General features: G+C 35.4%; 1 protein-coding gene across 1 annotated transcript in view; it reads left to right on the forward strand.

Annotated features, from left to right (window-relative positions):
• The window catches only part of LRP1B (LDL receptor related protein 1B), a 1,887,165-nt gene that overhangs the window by 1,128,213 nt on the left and 738,681 nt on the right, over positions 1-20,271 (forward strand). Inside the window, 2 exon segments of the mRNA XM_021076285.1 lie at positions 8,784-8,924; positions 13,336-13,461. Coding sequence (XP_020931944.1) covers positions 8,784-8,924; positions 13,336-13,461 — 267 coding nt within the window.

The raw sequence follows: 20,271 nt of genomic DNA on the forward strand, positions 1-20,271 counted from the left end.
TTTCAGTTTCCTGTTGTTTATTAATTTTCAGTGATGTGTAGGATAGATGGAATAAGAGTGACTTCTTCAAGATGACTACAAAAAATGTATATTGTGCAGTTCTTCTGTATTCCAAATATGTCTCTTCCGCCTTTATATATGAGTAGCAATTTCTCTGCATATAAACTGTTGACCACATAAAATTTGTTTTCCACGTCCTAGAAATATTCTTTAATTCAGTTTTGGGATAATATACTTCAGAACCTAAGTGTGAATTTTACCTCCCCGTGAAAGGTTCCCACCCTATTATTAGTGGGATTTTTTAATTGCCTATGAGATACTTCCTGTAAAAAAATAACTTCCTGGGAGTTCCTGTCATAGCGCAATGGTTAATGAATCCACCTAGGAACCATGAGGTTGCAGGTTCGATCCCTGGCCTTGCTCAGTGGATCAATGATCCAACCGACGTTGCCATGAGCTGTGGTGTAGGTCGTAGACACGGCTAGGATCCCACGTTGCTGTGGCTCTGGTGTAGACTGGTGGCTACAGCTCCAATTAGACCCCTAGCCTGGGAACTCCATCTGCCATGGGAGTGGCCCTAGAAAAGGTAAAAAAAAAAGACCAAAAAAATTTAAAAAAATAATAATTCCCTAACATATACTTTCTTTGATTCATCAGATGGTTTCCCTTCCTTTGTTTTGTGGAATTATTTAGTAATTCCCATTTTGTTATTGCATGTTTCTATCAGAAGAGAAGAGATCTACCAAGACCTTTAGTTTGTGAATAGAGGGATTGGGCATTGCTTTGAACAATGTTAAGTCTATCTGGTTATCTGCTAGGTTAAGTCTTATCTTAGTTATTGTAATAAAAGGTATGGTTTATGTATACATTTTGTAGTTTAATTTCTACCACAGAAATTATTTTTTCTGATACAAAATGAGATCCTTTGCTACTCCATCTGATGATTCTGACATTGAAACGATGAAATTTTCACATATACACGCACATACATGTGTAAATAGTAACCTCCGTGGCCTCCACCAAGCTCATCCCCCTTTGCTCTACCTCTAGAATTCTTCTCAAGGATAGGAGGTAGCACTGCAGGATCTCCTGTGTGTGGTCAGCATAGACCTTATAGTCAGTACAGAAGGAGTAAGGGGCCTTTCTTCTTACCTAAAGATAGAGAAACTTATTCAATCTCTAGTGGAATACTTTAGAGAAGCTTGTGACTGAATATTTAGTCTTATTAGTCTTGCAAAAATGTCAAAATTCCCTCATTTAGTGGGAATTTATTTATTTAGAGTCTCATTTATTTGCAAAATTCCCTTAAAACAGCATCAATAGAATGATCGAGAGATTGAATTCTCAGGAATCTTTTGAGTTTCCATTCTTCAGCTTTGTTTTCGTGGTAGGAATTTGAAGGGAGAGCATACACATCATGTGCTAATGTCTAGATGGCTTTTTCAACTTAAAAAATTCTAATTAGTTCTTTAATTTTAATTGTAGGAATTATGCTTATCTGAATTGTTTGCCCTCAAATTATATTTCTTATTTCCTTCATTCTTATACCTCATTAAAAATATATAGATTCTTTGGGAGATGGCATATCTACCTATATGGATATTGCTATATAAAATATTTATCACTGTATATATTTATGTAAATAAAAATTAGATGGCTTTTGGCTTGTAAGGAATTATGATACACAATATTGGTCATGTAGCTGCTCTTAGGAGATTTGGTATCATGATAGTACACATGTGATTGTATATCTGATGAAAGAGGAAACTTTTCTAAGACTATTGGTGTCTTTAATATCTCTAATTTATTGATGAGGTAACCATGATGCAATAAAAGAGGATAAGAAAGAGTATTATTTTACCTATATTTGTTAAACTAAACAATTTTAAGTCAAAAATAGAGATTTTATTTGAGAAATTTTATTGCATTCAGTTGTTAAAACTTTTTACTAGATTTAATATGGCATTCAACTTGCCTGGGTTCCTTTCAAATGTAACAGGAAAGATCAAGAGAGTTAATATAGTGACTCATTTATTTGCAAAGAACTCAAAGTATGCTTGTATAAACTATTCCAGTTTCTATTCATTAAACAGTAAAGGTTTTTATAAGGATACTTTAGCCTTAGGTAGCAGATGAGGAAATTAAAATGCAAAAGGACCACAAATAAATAGAGTTCACGGTGGCAGAGTACAGAACAAGGCAACTAACCTCTCATTAATGCTGATTCCTCTGGGCTTCTGACAGTTCAGGCTAGATTATAGTTTTGTGAATTGGTCTCAACTAGATTAACTCTTTAATCTGGATTAAATCTAAATCTGTAAGCAAAGCAAAAGTACTGTTACATCCATTGACATCTGATCATCCTGGTTTCAGGCATCCTCATTGAACTGGCATCAAATGAACAAAAACCCATTAGCAGATGGTCAGGTCAGAATTAAACACCAACAGTTGTTTCTCAATGAATTTGAAGCATAAGGCGATGCCAGAAGAGGCATTCACCCAGAAAAAAAAAAAAATATTGGCATGCTACATGATTGATTAAGGATGAATTCTAATGCCATGCCTGGAAGGAATCAAGAATGAGAGTAGGCTGGACTCTTTGTCCTTGTGAATCTTGTATGTCATGGTCAAATCCACTCACAGTTAGAAATAGGGCCTAATGTGATGTAGCAACCAAGAACTCACCGCCCAGGAGAAGCATATGTAGAGCCACGTGATCAATTACCAAGTGAGCTTTTTTAAAATTTACTTTGATACCTGTGTAGGCATTAAATATAGAAAATTAATAAATGAGGACATGATTAATTCCAAAACAGTAACTTAAGCACCAAAAAAAGGACAGGCACTATTTTATTTTTAAATATCAGGATAATTTTGTCTAGGGTAATGAGACAATAATAAAGTAATTCTTTAAATGCCTCTTTAGTAGCCTGAAAAAGAAAAGAAAATAAAAAGAACAGAACTTTCTAATATGCCTTACTCCTGAGAGAGCAACTTCAACATCACCCAAAATATTGGTCATCCAAGGGTAGCATTGAACAATTATATGTCAGTGGTACTCTGTGACCTTCTTCACCTTCTGGAACACCAGATATATTCCTCTGTCAAAAATAGTGCTCTACTACGGCTGAGCCATTTATCTGTTCAGCTGTGACAAGCCTTATGTTCTAGGATATATGCAATCTAATGTGTTGTAAAAAGTTTAAGACAGTAAAAAGTTTAGAAGCTCTATCCAGATGAATATTTATGGCCTTCTGTGCATAAAAACTCACAGAAGATTATGTACCACTTAGGTTGGCTGCTCCAAAGACCACTCTATCTAATGAAAGGTCATCTTGCTGTGATCCAAAGGAGAAAATTCAAAAACCATAGCAGCATTTTGCACAGTGCCTTCCTATATAGGCAAGCTTATACAGAGGCATCCAACAAACCACAACTTCAAGTTTTCTTTTAGATTTTTTTTCTTTTCCTGCCCCAATAAAAGGGTGGTTAAAAATTCTGTACTCTGCCAATGCAAGAACAGTTCATTCAGAAAACAAACAAACAAAAAACATCCTAATGTAAGCCATATGGAGTCAAAAAGGAAACTTTATTTTTATACTGGGACTAAAGCTTTTACGACCAAGTTGTCATAATTTCGTTACAATCAACATAAATTAAAAGAGAAGGCAAATTAGTTTAGAATAGATTACCACACTGTAGTTGAAAAGAAGAAAAGCAAAATTAGAAATAGACACTGTTCAAAGGCATCACAGCTCATTAAACCAGGGTCAGTAACATATGTATTAAATCCAGCCACTAGCTGAGATCCAAATAGATGATTTAAAACTAAAGTAAAATAGGAGTTCCCACTGTGGCACAGCAGGTTAAGGACCTAGCATTGTCTTTGTGGTAGCACAGTTTCAATCCCTGGCCCAGATCAGTGGGTTAAGGATCCAGTGTTGCTACAGATGTGGCATAGGTTGCAGCTGTGGCTCAAATTTGATCCTGGCCTGGGAACTTCCATATGCCACAGGTGCAGCCAAAAAAAAAATAAACTAAAATATAAAGTTTACTAGTAAGATTTCTTCATTTACTTCATTTTAATCTGGACATTAACTCTAGCAATCACTCTGCCAGTTTTTACCAAATAAAACAATTCTAGAGTGCCTATTTCCCTTTGCAGCATATTTAAGAGTAATGCAGAGACCTTCTAATTCCATTGGTGGAGTCATAGGCTGTGTGAGAACTGGAGGCCCTTGCCAAGCATGCCATGATTCACGTCATTTTATTTCTGATGCTGGTTAAATTAAAGGATTGTTTATGACTTTGTCAGTTTTTGTACTGGCAAGGTAATGTTGCAATATTTTTACTGGACATGACCCTGACAGTAGAATTACAGGTTTTGCATCAGTTTTCACATTCCCAGTGTAAAGAATAACTCAGAAGCAAAGCTTGTAAGCATAGCATTTGTTAATATACTGAAAGCAATGTGTGACTGTATCTAAACAACCAAGTGAAATAGGAGTTCTGTCACATTAAGCATTGGAACAAAGTGACGGACATGGAACTTTTCCTATATGTTTGCTTTGTTGATTGTAGGGGAACTTTATCACTCTTTCTTTCTAGCTGCATGTTGGTCTTTTTTCCCTTAAACTAACTTTACTTATGTTCTTGAGTGATAGGAGAACAGCACTAGCTGCTGAGGCAGTTGAAGTAATAGTGTTTTCCTCAAGTATTTATTCAGTCTCCAGAAATAGAAACTCTCACTATAAGAATGGCTCTAATGCAGAATTATTAATTAATCTGTTAATTCCACTGAGTCAGGTAACAACTAATTTTGAACATCTACCCTCTGCCTGGATCTGTTTAGGCACTGTTCTGTTTGGCATGTGACATTGTCCTTTCTACATTCAGAAATCTCAAGTCATTAGGTGTGAAAACCTTAGATGTGAAAGTTAATCATGAAATAACTCCATTATAGAAGTTTATGCAAGGTATATGGGATACCAGTGTTTTTATGGATGCTCTTTTAATTGATGCCAAATATACTTGTTTCATCAACTTGCTGATTCTTGGAAAAGTTGGTAGATTGCCTGGCCATCCACTGGGTTTATACGATAGATGATATTGTTACCCAATTTCACAGTTGGGTCAATGCTGAGAAAAAGACCATGCTTTGTTATGTCTAAACTGCCATCTAACCCAGATTATCACCTATCACATTAAATATTATCTTGATAATGGATATTAATGGCTAAAAAAACCCCTATATTTTGTTCTTATGTATCCTAAACAAACCTAGTCAGCCTTGGTAACATGGTTTCTCTGTGATATAAGTACTGATTACATCTGGAAGACTTGCATTAGGGCTGGAGTAAATTAATGATGCCAAATTCCCTGGAAATATTGGTAAACAGAACCCTGTATATTAAAAAAAAAAAGGAAAAATAAAACATCTTTACTATTATGAAGGGGCTGAGATTTTACTCTAGTTGCAAGCTAACGTATTACCCCACTGGAGTTTCATAGACAGGAGACATCCAATTCCTGGATTGGACTCAAAGGATTATATATTTATGGCAAAGCAGATTGTCTAAATTCCATGTTCAAGTTGGGTCTCCTTGCTCCACTCCATCCCCACATCACATGAGGACCAGGCCCAGACAGGTCCAGGTAGATGCTGTACACAGTTTGTATACCTGAAAACTCCTGAGCTTAAGAATCTGCTAGAAAATCTGCCTAACCTTTGCCCCAATGGGAGACATTATCACTACTATCCTGACCAATGAACAAAACTCTTCCCTACTCTAAAAGGAAGTACTACTTCTATCTTCCAAGGCTGTTAGTTATCTAAACACCCTTGAAAAAAAAAAGTCCAGAATAAGAGCTGACACAAGACATGGAGAAAAACCATGGAGAAATGCCTCTCCAAAATATGATAGGGCTTAGAAGTTTTAGAGCAACTTTGACAAATAAAAAATATTTATGTATGTTTTATTATATCTGTTATTATAGAAATAAGCAATGCCAAGCTGATGTTATAAGTGATAATGATATATGTTAATGAAATTGATTACAAAGAATTTTCGAAAACTAAACATAAAATGATGAGATTATCTCAGGAAGTCAGCTACACTAGTTTTCAAGCAATTATTCATATGAAAATAAGCTTTTAGATATCATCTGTTTATGAAAATTGCCACCTTTATATGAGCAAACATCATTTAAAAATAACTGACTACCCACATATATTTGAAACCATGTTGAAAACAAGTTTGGAAATTCTTCCTATTTGCATTCATTCCATAATGATCTAAATATCACTTGAAAAACATTTGAACTCTAAGTAGACTTAAAGACTTTATCTTTAAAGTAATTATGTTAATGAATATTTAGTTCAAATGCACCAATTTTCCAGGTTAGGTTGTGTTTCCCTGGACAAATGAATATTCTTTAATATAGATATAATTATTCAGAAGCAACTATATTTTCATTCTTGTGTGTGGATACTCCTGATCATTCCTTAAAACTGTAAGTTGAATTATTTGATAAGATGAGCATGTGAAAGCTAAGCCCTTTAAATCAGCAGAATTGTTATCAGGAGAGAACCAATGGTTTCTTGGGTTTTTCGATCCCCAAACTATGAAACAACAGACTGACTTTCTATTTCTTGGAAGTAAATTACAGAGAGAATACAGACAATGTTAAACTGAACTTAAGTGGGGAAGGAAGCTGACTACATCTCAAATCAGTTTGCTTGTCTCTAGGAGTTTTTGTTTGTTTACCTCTGAGAGATTGTTGACTATTAGGCTTAATAACTATAGAGTAGAAATTAATATAACTGTTAGTCATTAAGTTCCAGTTCTAAGTTGGGCTTATATAGGTTTAAAAGGAGAAACTATACCACCGTCAAAGATATTAAGGTCTAAGTGAGCAATAAAACTCAAAGTAAGGGAAATTTGTATGTTATCAATCATGGAGTCTAGAGATTTTGAGAGAAAACTTGATTCTAGAAATGGTCAGACACATCACAGAGTCCACCTCCACTTTTGTCTTGATTCACAGCCTTGTTCCCTCATTCCTAGTTGCTGCCGCAAAAAAGGTACCCTGGGGTTGAATAGCAAACCCAATGATCTCCTATTTTTGTTTTTATTTCCTATTTGAGATTTGTTCTTTTTCTCTCTATATATATATTAAATTGAATTTTTTTCTAATTTTTTTACTTTCAAGTGAACTTAGAGAATGACATCATCAGAGAAATTGCTGCTTCAGCATTTTGTTATTGATAAAGTGAGAGTTAAACAGAAAGGAAAATTACCCCTGTTTAACTGATATAAACCTGCTAAATAAGCAAGTTTATTAGCTTGTACAGCAAGTCCAGCTGTCTGTGATGGGACTGAAGACACATGGGATTATCTTTGATTTGACTGAATATTTCATTCTCCACACTAACTATTTTCCACCCTTGAGGCCTTAAATAAAAATCTGGACGGCAGGGGACGCTCTCCTTTTCCACACTCACACAGCCACATGCCTTGTGCCTTGCTCCATAATGCTCTGAAGCAGATTCCCTGCAATTGTTCATAGTCGCTTTCCCTCTTCCGTTCTTTGCAGTAGGGAAAATACAAAAATTAAGCGAGTGAAACACTGAGTGTTCTGGAAACTGTCTTCTCTATCTCCCTTGTTACTGGAGTGCATATAGGTTTTGTGACAGTTCATCAGTCCAAATAAAGCCATTAGAACTAGTATAGAAAAATCAGCTTCTGTTTCTTCTAGCGATAAACCAGCTTTTGAAAATTCAACCCCTTTTTCAGTTCATGAAACACAAATCACTTACTTTAGCTGTTGCCCCATACTCCCTTCTCTTTCTAGGTTCTACTGAACCCACTCAAAGAGAAGAGAAGCATAGTAACACTTTTAATTCATGACTAAATTTCAATTAGCAGAGTTCCTAACATTTGATTAGAGAACTGGAATATATGAAGAAAACACTCCATAGAATCTGGATATATAATGAGATTGTTTTGATTAACTTAATACCTCCTTAAATAGTTAACCAGAGCCAAGTTTGTTTTCAGCTTGCAGACCAGCAAAGTAAATATAACCATCAGTGCTGTGTGCTATTCACTTTTCATTTTAATTTTTAGCTTATTCATCTATGAGGTGGAAGTAGTAAAATTCTTTGCCATGCTTACTTCATAGGTTATCGTGATGATTAATTAAGATTATGAATGAAAGCTCTTTAAAAAGTCAAACTACAAACTCAATATAAATAGAAGATGATGGAGTTCCCATTGTGGGTCAGTGGGTTAAGGACACAACATTGTCTCTGTGAGGATGCGGGTTTGATCCCTGGCCTCACTTGGTGGTTTAAGGATCTTGTTTTGCCACAAGTTGCAGACTAGGTTGCCGATGAGGCTCAGATTCAGTGTTGCTGTGGCTGCGGTATAGGCCACAGCTGCAGGTCTGATTTGACCCCAAGCCCAGAAACTTCCACATGCTGCAGGTATGGCTGTGAAAAAAAAAAAAAAAAAAAAAGATGTTCTTCTATTATGTTGTTATTATTTATTTTGGAGACAGTTGCTTACAATGAATCTTTAGAATTTGTAATAGAATATTTATTGTCAGAAAAACAGTATTTTCTCATTTCCAGAAATGGTTGCCACTACAATGTTAAGATGTTTTCATATTTAATATAAAATGAAATGAAATCAGTATTTTATGAGTGTAACAAAATTTATACTTTAATGAACTGAATCTATCTAGTAATATTTGCGTATATTGGATTTGTTTAACCCTAGTTAATCCTGGAGAAGTATTACCTCACATATGTAAAGCTGGAGAATTCCGCTGCAAAAACAGACACTGTATCCAAGCTCAGTGGAAATGTGATGGCGACGACGACTGTCTAGATGGAAGTGATGAAGATCCAGTCAGTTGCTGTATGTTCTCCTTTAAGTTATGTTAATACTTACTGAGTCTTGAAAGGTGTGAACTACTGAAGCAGTTTGGAGAAAAATCTAAAAATATCTGTGATGCAAATTGAACTTAGCTTTTTTCTCAGCCATCATTTTGTAGGGAGATCAAATCTTCGATTACCTCTCTTGCATAGCTTTAAAAGACTATTTTTCTCATCCTTCCCTATCTTGGAATATGATCATTTTGGTTACTCCTGGAGTCTTCTTCTTCCATATTTTTTGCTGTCAGCACCACAATACCATTGTTAGAAGGTTGCAATAAGGGAACCCTTTGGATTCCTGAATTTGAAGATGTGGAAAAATCAATTTAAATTCCCTCCAGACAGAATTACTGGTACAGAAGGTCACGATCCACTCCATTGCTCCTTGGCAACAGAGCCTCGAAGATGATCCAAGGAAACAGACATGGGTTTGGAACATGTTATTACCTAATTTTACTGGCTCAGTACGTAATAGGAAATCCATATGAGGCACCCAGATTATTAAAAAAAATGAAAGGTTTGATTTTCTTCCCTTTGGCTTCTATTTTAGCTGTTTATCATTTGCTGCAGTAGGAATAGTTTTGTGTTTCTGGTAGAGATGAGAAAATGTCTCACAAATGTGGAAGGAAAACACTTTGAGAAGCAGGTTAAAGAAACTTTTGAAAATATATTTGATTAGAATCACCACCTTAATGTTTTGAGAGATATGAAATAATTGTATATGAAGAGAGGCCAGTGATGGACATAATTTATCTTTGATCTTTTGATTTGATTTTCATATATTATTTTAAAAAGAAAATGTTTTTTTAAGTTAATGACCTTTTTTAAAGTGGCTGAACTAATTGAGATAATCCTTCGTTTTCTTTTTTTTTTAAATCAAGTGTACAAAAATGAAGTTTTAAACATTCTTTCTTAAGAATGGACAAAAAAATTGATCTGGTTATTTAGATCATGCAATTTAGGTACAAAATTCTAAGAAAATGGAGTTTTAAAAATATTTTCAGGAGTTCCCGTCATGGTGCAGTGGAAACAAATCCTACTAGGAACCGTGTGGTTGCGGGTTCAATCCCTGGCATCGCTCAGTGGGTTAAAGATCCCGTGTTGCCATGAGCTGTGGTGTAGGTCACAGTCTTGGCTTGCATCTGGCATTGCTGTGGATGTGGCATAGGCTGACGGCAACAGCTCTGATTAGACCCCTAGCCTGGGAACTCCATATGCTGTGGGTGTGGCCCTGAAAAGACAAAAGACAAAAAAAATTTCAAATTGTGTACCAATATATAGTACATATATTATAATTTATATATAAATATAAGGTTATTTTCTCTTAATTTCCATACACGGACACTGATTACAGCATTATGTACTTCTTTTATTCAAGCCCCTAATATCTATAATCAAATAAATAAGTACCATAAATAAAGTGTTAAATATGAAGTTGATACAATTAGTCAAAAGTTTTGGAGTGGGAGGAGCATTTCATCCAAGAGTAAAGGATTTTTTTCCCTACTTTTCAACAAAAATGATATATTATTTGTTGATTAGACTAATTGCCTCTTTTCTTGTGACTCACAGTGTTTATTCATGTTTACAGTGAATGCTCTTACATATCAGATCCCTACATAGTCACATAGTGCCTTGCAGAGCACAGATATTCATCACAGTGTTTATGAATTAGTCCTAGAGGTCCATGTTCTATGTGATTGTTCTTTTCACCAACTCCCAAAAAAACTCATTTCCTCTATGAGTATAGGGGCCCATTACATTTGTACTGGGAATTGTAGGATTAAAATTCCCAGTCGGCATTCTCTTGTTCATTATTTTCATCACTTTTCATTTCATCACCCATGGCTGCACTGTGAGCTTTTTCTGGAGTCTTCTATTTTACATAAAGTCCTTGTTCAATTGTATCAATAAATCTCATTTCTTTTACCTACTAAATAATTAATTTTGTATCTTTACCACCTCGAAATCTTCACTGGCTAAATTAGGCTCCTATCTTAGACTGACACAGTGTGTGCCCTGCTATTACTTCCACCACTGTTTTTCCCTTAATTGAAGCCCACTGTCCACACTGCTTTCAGAGTGGTATTTGTGTGGAATCTAATCTTGTTATTTCAGTGACTGCATAACCAACAAGTTAAATCCTAAAATCCACTAACTCACATGTACGGTGCTTCATGCTATGTCTCACATTTACATTTTTAACTTTAAATGTCTCTCATGCAACCACTTATCCTCTTTGTCCTTATCAAGTTAAACTATGTGTAAATTTCTAAAAATGTCATTCTCTCCTCTGTACCATTGAATTGTCTGTTCAAAGTCTATGAAATTTACTGTAGTTGACCTTAAAGTCCACAGGGAAGTCTTTTTTGAACACTAAAATATCTCCTTCTCAATATAGTCCAGTTGAGTTAAACATCTCTTGGATATTTCTTTATTGTGGTAGTTGTCAAACCATATTTAAATTATACGCTTACTTATCTGATGCATCTAGTAGATGACTATCTTCATAAGGAGACATGTTATGTTGTAGCACTTTGTAGTCTCAGAGTCTAGGATAGCACCTAGCATGTGAAAGGCTGAGTAAGTGGTTTAGTGGAAAACTTTTGACATTCCTGGCCACCTTCCAGGCAGGGAATGCCATCTTTAAATATTGCAGTGATTCTGAGCAGGATTATATTCCTGGGGTCTCATGGTGAATATTTCAGCATGTAGTTCCTGTTGTGGCTCAGGGGATTAAGAACCCAACTAGTATCCATGAGGATGCAGATTCCATTCCTGGCCTCATTCAGTGGGTTAAGGATCTGGCTTGCACTGTTGGTCACAGATGGTGGCTCTGATTCCATGTTGCTATGGTTGTTGTGTAGGCAGGCAGCTACAGCTCTGATTTGACCCCTAGCCTGGGAATTTCCATGTGCTCCAGGTGTGGCCTTGAAAAGAAAAAAAAAAAAAATTTCAGCACTGCCTAATTCATTTCAGAGGATTATTCTAGATTGTAAGTATGAACAAGCTTCAACTTAAAATTCTTCTATCATTCTACTTTAACTTCTCAACTCCAAATCACAAAACAGTTCATTGTATTTTCTCCTCTTTAACCCGCAATTTCTAACATTGTGAAAAATCACAAAAGTCCTTGATCAGGTGTCACTGAAGTACTTATGCATAATGTTGGTACTTTAAAATCTTGACCCCTAATATATTAAATGACTTTTGTCCTCCTGAGCAGCTATTCTTGCCAAAGTCCCTGAAGTAACTAGAAAATGTTAATCATGCTCAAATGCCAGAAAACATAAGCTCTTTTCCTCCTATTTATTTGTATTTTTATTCTACATGAATAAAAACTTCTAAAAAGTGATAAAGCCACTTTACCACTAAGGCTACTTTCAATATAAATAGTGTTTTATAGAAACTCACTGGAAAGGAATGCATTTGCTATGCAACAGCATGATAAAATGGCTAGTTTTCACATGCTCAGTAAAACTAATACCAAATTTATTTTTATCATACAAAAGTGCAACTACTGGGCGCAAGGAAAATTACTTCAGAAAGAATATTAAAGGTTTGAAACAGATACTGAAGAGCATGCCAATTCATTTAGGAATTTAGCCTTCAGAATGCAGGATACATAACCACAGAAGGTAAACTTTAAGGTGGACTCCTGTTGTGCTTAGATATTGGAGGTTTAATCCTTAGCTGGGCACAGCTGCTCAAATGAAGTTTGGTCATGTCCTCAGTATGTTTTGAGGCTATATGTTTACTTTTTGTATTAGAGGAAAAGACTCATGATGATCAGTTTTGTTATTAAAATTAAGCAGGATCTCATATTTAACATCAATTCCAGGTGACAAGTGATTTTTTTTTTTTTTTTCGCATTTTCCTTCAAGTCCCAAGAAACACTGAGCAAACCCTAACAAAACTAGGCTTATTTAATGTTTTAAGAAGGACTTGAGTGGAAGTGTGGTTTAAAAAACAAGTATTTTTGATACATGATTCAATTATTTAATACATATTTGTATCCCACATTAAAATTTGACATTAATTTTAAATATTTTTTGGTTAAAAATATCTGAAAAGAAATCACCTATTGTGATGAGGGATGGGAAAATAAATTTAGTGGATAAAATTGGTTTTACTGAAGACATGGAAAATGAATATATATTTTCTTTTACATGAACTTTAATTTCTCAATTTTTCTATGAAAGTATTACAGAGCCTAGAATGTTGTTATTTTGTATAAAATATGAGACAATGAATGACAGAAGATATAGATTTATTCTACTGTAATATTATAATTAATGTCACTTTTCTATGACTCTACTTTAAAGTAATTATAATTGTATCCAGTTTTAAATGGTTAAACTTGTGTCTTCTCTCCCTCCACCCTCCCGCCGCAGTCAATCACAGCTGTCCTGATGATCAGTTTAAATGCAAGAATAATCGTTGTATCCCCAAGAGATGGCTTTGTGATGGAGCTAATGATTGTGGGAGCAATGAAGATGAATCCAATCAAACCTGTGCAGGTAAATAAAGGCTTGCTTGGAGATATATGTATATATAGTTATCTTCTAAAGTTAGTCTCCATAAAAATGCATGTCAGGGCCTTGAACTACGCTGAACTTTGCTAGTGCTGATGATCTGACTCTTGCAATAGGAAGTGAATTCAGAGTTCAATGCTACAAAGGCTAGCATACAAATTACCTTTTACTTCATCTTTGGGTATGACTCCATTTTCAAAAGTAATTTGGCACTTTATCTATCCACATGGGTTGACTCTTGATACACTACGTGGACAAGACTTGTCCCTGCTAAATCTTACTTGACAATGAAGGGAGAGGTTTGTTAGTATACTATATTGTAGGCCGTCTCACAAGGAGAACTATTTTTTTTAACCTTGAAATAATAATTTATGTATTTTATTTAGGCTGCTAGAATTCCTCTGTAGTTTTCTGTTCCTAGCACATCATTTATGTGGAGTAGTTTTTTGGGGTTTTTTTTTGTGTTGTTTTATTTTTTAAAATGAAGTCCCAAGACCCCTAAGCCTATTTATATTTCCATATAATTCATCCCATTGCAATAAATCTTTAAATCCCTGGCCAGATTCTCACTGAATAGGAATATGCAGCTTGTGGTACAGGTTATAACAGAGGAGCACAAAGGTCATGAATTGTCAGATAAGTGTTGAAAAATGATGCTGACTAGCAACCACCTGCCTAGTGCTTCTCTTTAAATGATGCTGAAATATTATGTATTTGCTGACTCTAATATGATCAGTAATTTTTAATCATAGTAGTATACCAGTGTTAAAAAATATCAACTACCTCATTTCCCTCTTTGCCAAAATAGGCCCTAATAAATAAAATTATTATAGGTGTCTCATTGTGGCTCAGAGGGTTAAGACTCTGATCAGTATCCATACGGATGCAAGTTCGATCCCTGACCTCGCTCAGTGTCTGTGGTGTAGGCCAACAGCTGCAGCTCACATTTGACCCCTAGCCTGGGAACTTCCTATAGCTGCTGGTGTAGTCCTAAAAAGAAAAAAAGAAAAAAACAAAAAAAAAAACTATTAATGTATTAGTGAAAACTGAGAAGGCAGCATGTAGAGGAAAGAAGCCTCGTTTGTACTCTTGGTTTTGCCACTGGCTTTCGTGGAAAGACTTGTGCCTCCCTGTACCTCAGTTTATTCATGTATTTCTTTCAGCTCTGTAGGAGTATGAATTTACTGGGAGTTGTTTCCAGAAAGCTTTGTGCCATGTACTAAACAACAATGGCAAAAACCAAACAGTCACCATTCCATAGCCCTAAACTTCATTTTATATTGTTTTTGCATAGTGACATTATGTACTAAGGATCCATGGTCTAGTTATTCTCTTGTCCCTTGAACAAATCTTGGTCTGGTATTTCAGACTGATTATTTCTGAGATGTTTTATGTGTTTTATACGGTTGTTTTGCAGAAGTCTAACAGAAAGGGGCCGTTAGAGACCATTTCGTCCTGGGCTTCTGCCTTCAGATTCATTAATTTCACAGATGAGGTGGGAGAAGAGTCTTGCCTTAATTAATATCTTCAGTGAGAATTTAGGGGAAACTCTATACATTATAGCTGTAGCTGCGGGCCTACACCACAGCTCATGGCAATGCTGGATCTTTAATCCACTGAGCAAGGCCAGGGATCGAACTTGCATCCTCATGGGTGCTAGTCAGGTTCGTTTTCACTGAGCCATGATGGGAACTCTGCCATTTGTCCTTTTACTAAACTATTTTATTCTGAGGATTAGCTAGAATGTTAGATATGGTCAATCTAACCTTTCTCAAGTTGCTCTTAGAATATCATTACAGTTTACAATGAAGCATCTTTCTAAACTAGTGCAATTATTTTTATTTTAAGATCAAGATTCAACTTGAGTCTTTGCTTCATTATATCCTAAACAGATCTGCTTTCACCTTAAAAGAAAAGGCATCGCTGATTCAATTCATAATGCCATGTTGTCTCCATTTCTATTAGATTTTTTAAAAATCTGTTTGTTTCTACATGCTTTTTTAAAAAACTATTTGGGATTGACTAGCTACTTACAGTAATAAAAGTGAAAATGCTATGTGTGAGAGCAAATAAAACAATCAATCCTAATTAGTAAGATTCTGAAGACACTCCAGGCCTTCAGTCCACAAGAAAATAGAATGCGACTTGCTTACTCCTCAAGTGCCTCTTTAAGTGATGAGAATTGAAGTCTGCCACTCCTTACAAGATCCTCCTGTCGGTATATTTATGATAGCTGTTATGGTCACTGTAAACGTTTAGAAATTGAATGAAAAGAACAAAGGAAAAAATAAATATGCCTTTTAGCTTTGAAAACTGTGTTGTCATGTTGCAATGTATTTCTATTTTATTTTACCAAAATGAATAGGTCACATAGCTCATTATATTGGAAAAATATGGCAAGTTCATTTGATAATTTCTCTGGCTGGGGCATCTCTATACATTTCTAGATATAGATGTATACAGATATGTATCCTAGATAAAATATTTCCCATAAGAGGATTATTTTGTAATTGAATTCACTATCCTATAGCCTTTAGCATTACTAGTATTTAAAAAAAAAAATCTTTCCTATAGGAAGCCAATTTTCTATTATGTTCCTTTGGGATTTCTCCTTAATGGATCTACTAATTCAATAAATATTTATCACAGGAGATAAGATGAAAAAAATATACAATACCTTTCCTTAAGAAGCTGAGAACTAAGATGAGGAGAAAGACATGTAAACAGGTGATTCCCAGGCAGTATTCAAAATGCTAAGTTAACCCTTAAATGGGAACACATAAAGGAGCAACTAATTAATTTTTGGCAATCTGGGAAGACTTTCTGAAGGAGGGGATATCTAAGCTAAGTCTTACAAAAAAACTTAAGAGAAATGCCTAAATAACAATTCAATTCATTTAATTAGGAAGAATAAAGCATTTGATAAAACCAGTCTTAGCAAGATTATGGAAAAAAAGGAATTGCCATACATTCTTCATGTATATATAATTTTTCCACATTGTAAAGCAGATTGGTCCAATCCAATAAATGTGAAGATGTACATACCTTCAAGCCTATAATTCTATTTCTAGGTTTATACTCTAATACTTATGCACAGAGAGAGGCAAACAAGAGTTTCATTGCTCTAATACCAGTAATAGTGAGGAATTAAAGCAAGTCAAAAGCCCATCACAGAATAATGGAGAACACACACACACGTAGATTCACTGTTATATTCACATAATAGAATTCTGTTCATCATTAAAATGAAAAATTAGAAATCACATACCAACAGTAATTAATTTCAAAAACAATGTTAAATCAAAAAGTGGCAGAATATGAACAATTTAGTGTTTTTATGAAATATACAGTTTTTACATGTGCATGTTGGTTCACAAATGTATAAAACTAGGAATAAATTATGTATGGAAATAAAAAAAGGAAAAAAAAAAAGGATAGTAGTTACCTCTATAAATGAGAGAGAAATGTGATCAGAAAACTTTATACAGGGGACTTCAAATATAAATATAATACATTTTTTAATAAGACAAGCCATAGCAAATATAGAAAAAACATTAAGGTTTGATGGAGCTATGTGATGGCAAACAGGTGTGAATAGTATCATTCCCTATACTTTTCTAAGTGATAGAAATATTTTCCTGGGAGTTCCCGTCGTGGCGCAGTGGTTAACAAATCCGACTAAGAACCATGAGGTTGTGGGTTCGGTCCCTGCCCTTGCTCAGTGGGTTAACGATCCGGCGTTGCTGTGAGCTGTGGTGTAGGTTGCAGACGCGGCTCGGATCCCGTGTTGCTGTGGCTCTGGCGTAGGCCGGTGGCTGCAGCTCCGATTCAACCCCTGGCCTGGGAACCTCCATATGCCACGGGAGAGGCCCAAGAAATAGCAAAAAGACAAAAAAAAAAAAAAAAAAAAAAAAAAAAAGAAGGAAATATTTTACTGGAAAAAGAATGAGTGATTGATGAGCACAGATTGTTGAGGTGGGTGGAGTTAGCAGAGGCAGACAGGGGTGGAGAGCAAACCTGGAAGGAGTGCCAGCATATACAAAGGGGGTGGAAGAAAGTTTATAGGCAGGGCTTGAGAGTTGTTCTCCATCAAAAACAACAAAATACTTTTGTCTACTTATGAGAGAGACCCAGAGGCCAAAGGTTAGATGCAGTTAGATTTGAAATTCTTTTTCCCTCATGGTAACCATGACGATCCTTGGCTTTAGGCCTAGGCAATTTCCAACTAGCATTTTCCCACAGCATAGAACTCTGGTTCAATTATGTAATATTTGTTCTTCTAACACACCCCCACCAATTTTAACTAATTTCAAACTAGACCAATAAGCTTGCATTAAGAAAACCTGATGTATTCAAAAATCAGACTTTTCTACAAGAGAAATTGAAGAGTTCATTTTGATATGACATAGGTTTTGTTTAAATAGAACGCTTTGATTAAAATACAGCACAGGTAAAATTCAGGAACAATGTGTTACGCTCTGTTCTTCTCCCCTCTTTACTGTTCCTGTGCATTGTGGGATTTCTCACTGCTCTGTGACTGACTGCAGGAGAAGCATAATTAGTGATGAGTAGAAAAAATTCACATTATGACAGTGAATTTCTGACTCACTGCTAAATAAACAATTCCGCTGAGGAGGTGTAAATTTCCTCTTCGTTAGAGCAGCACTTGCTACAAAATTAGAGTCCTCTGGGGCTGTTGCTAATCTCACCTCCAAACTAACTTAGATCTGATGGAGACAAGAATTGAGGAAGTAAAAATTGTGATTTCTTGATACAAATCTAGTGATTAAAAGGCAATAATTTAAGTTCTCTAGTGACACAGAAGTTTAAGGACCTGGCATCATCGCAGCTATGGCATGGGCTCGATCCCTGACCTGGGAATTTATTCATGTCATGGGCACAGGCAAAAGAAAAAAAGAATGATAATTTAATCAATCTGTCAATCTGATTATATTACATAGACAGATAGTACTTGTAGACTTATGGAGTGAAGCATCTTTCTCATCTGAAATCAGTTAGGTGTGCCTAGTGGATTAAGCAGATCATTTTCTCCACAATTAGAAAAGACAATCAATTCATATATTTTCAAGGCCAACTACCCTTAATAATAAGCCAGTAAATACTCTTTGGGATAATGGGATAATGGGTCACTTATTCAAGTTTCTGAATTGATTAGCTGACATACGAATTCCCATCCCATCACCACATGGAATCAGCCATATATGATGTGAGATCAGTTTTAGGAGTTCTTTCTCATTCTCCTCTCTCCTCATCATAGCACTCCTGATGAAAAAAGGCAATCTGAGAAAACTCGATTGAAATTAAACTGAATAACCACAAGAATGACATAAGGACATCAAATAGAAAATTTCTGTATTGGAAATTGTAATATATTCTTATCATGGGTCAATTAGAATTTAATGGAGAAGAAAATATGTGATAATATCTTTTTCTTTAAAGCAAGAAAATAAGAAAGACTGAAGTAATAAACTAGGCAGGAAATGAGGGAGGAAAGGAGATATTTAGGAAAGAAATACAGAGAGACCAAAAGAAAAGAGGAAGGGAGGGAGAGAGGAAGAAAGGAGAAAAAGAAGAAGGAAGGAAGTGTAGCAGAAACAGCCTCTGTTCACTGGCACCAATTAAATGTGCCACCCAATAGAGAGTTTTGGGTGAAGCAGAAAGAAGAGCTTTATTTATTTGCCAGGCAAAAGAGGCCACAGCCGGCTAACACCTTCAAAGCTGTGTATCCTCTGAGAGGGGATAGCAAGGAGTTTTATAGGTTTAGCTCAAAAAATCAGGGATGTTGATAAGGATTAGGGTGCCTGCATTCTTCGCCCTCCATAGGTCATTTCCACGTCAAGACCATTGTCAAGTGGTCCAGTGATAGTTTCTGTCGGTCATCTTAACCTTCTCTCTGCAGTAAAGATTGCTTACAAAAGGAAGGGAATGTTAGAGAGTTGTTCAAGGGAATGAAAACACAAGGCATGAGATATAACTCTAACTGAAGGCAATCATTAGTAAAAGAAAGCAGTTAAGCAAGGAAGAGTTCATTTGTGAAAAGCCAGTTAAAGTAAGTTAGTGGGCCAAGGCAGGGCACAACATAATGGAGACAGTTTTAACTAGTTTTTAGCTATCGTAATAGCCCCTAATCATTAACTCTTGAGTCAGCCTTTTGAGACTTCAGGGGAGGCTTGGAAGGCTAAAGGAAAAGGCTTTCATTTCAAAATGCAAGGGCACAGGGGCCTGTGTAAGGTTTCAGAAGGAAGGAAGAGGGAGAGAGCAAAGAAAGGAGGAAGAATTGAAAAGCGAAGTATCTTGTCAAATTTCTCTTAAAACTCAAAAGGTGAAAAGTATTTACTGCAACCAGTGAAATTATACAGAGACATATAAGAAAAAAATAATCATCAGCCTCATAGCTCTATGCTCTCCTCATCTCATCACATAAACTAATGCAAAAATCTTCATGCTTCTTTAGGCAGATACAAATATATTCTAGTTTTTTTCCAAGTAGATATGCTTCTGTTAAAATTACCTAGGAACTTTGTTGGTTTAATCTAAATGTTAGAATAATTTAACAAAAAATCCATAAGATTACTGAAATGAGACAATGTAGGAATACTAAATCCTGCTTGAAAATTTCAACATTGCAAACTTCAGAATCACGTATGGTTGTTGGGATATTTAAAGTCTGTTAGTCTAAAACAATTTATTTGTAAAAAGGGAAAATTATATATTACACAAAATATTTTAGATTCAGGACCCCAGTATCCACATAAACCAATCAAAATACACAGT

The sequence above is a fragment of the Sus scrofa genome, chromosome 15, assembly GCF_000003025.6.
Source record: "Sus scrofa isolate TJ Tabasco breed Duroc chromosome 15, Sscrofa11.1, whole genome shotgun sequence".
Classification (NCBI taxonomy): domain Eukaryota; kingdom Metazoa; phylum Chordata; class Mammalia; order Artiodactyla; family Suidae; genus Sus; species Sus scrofa.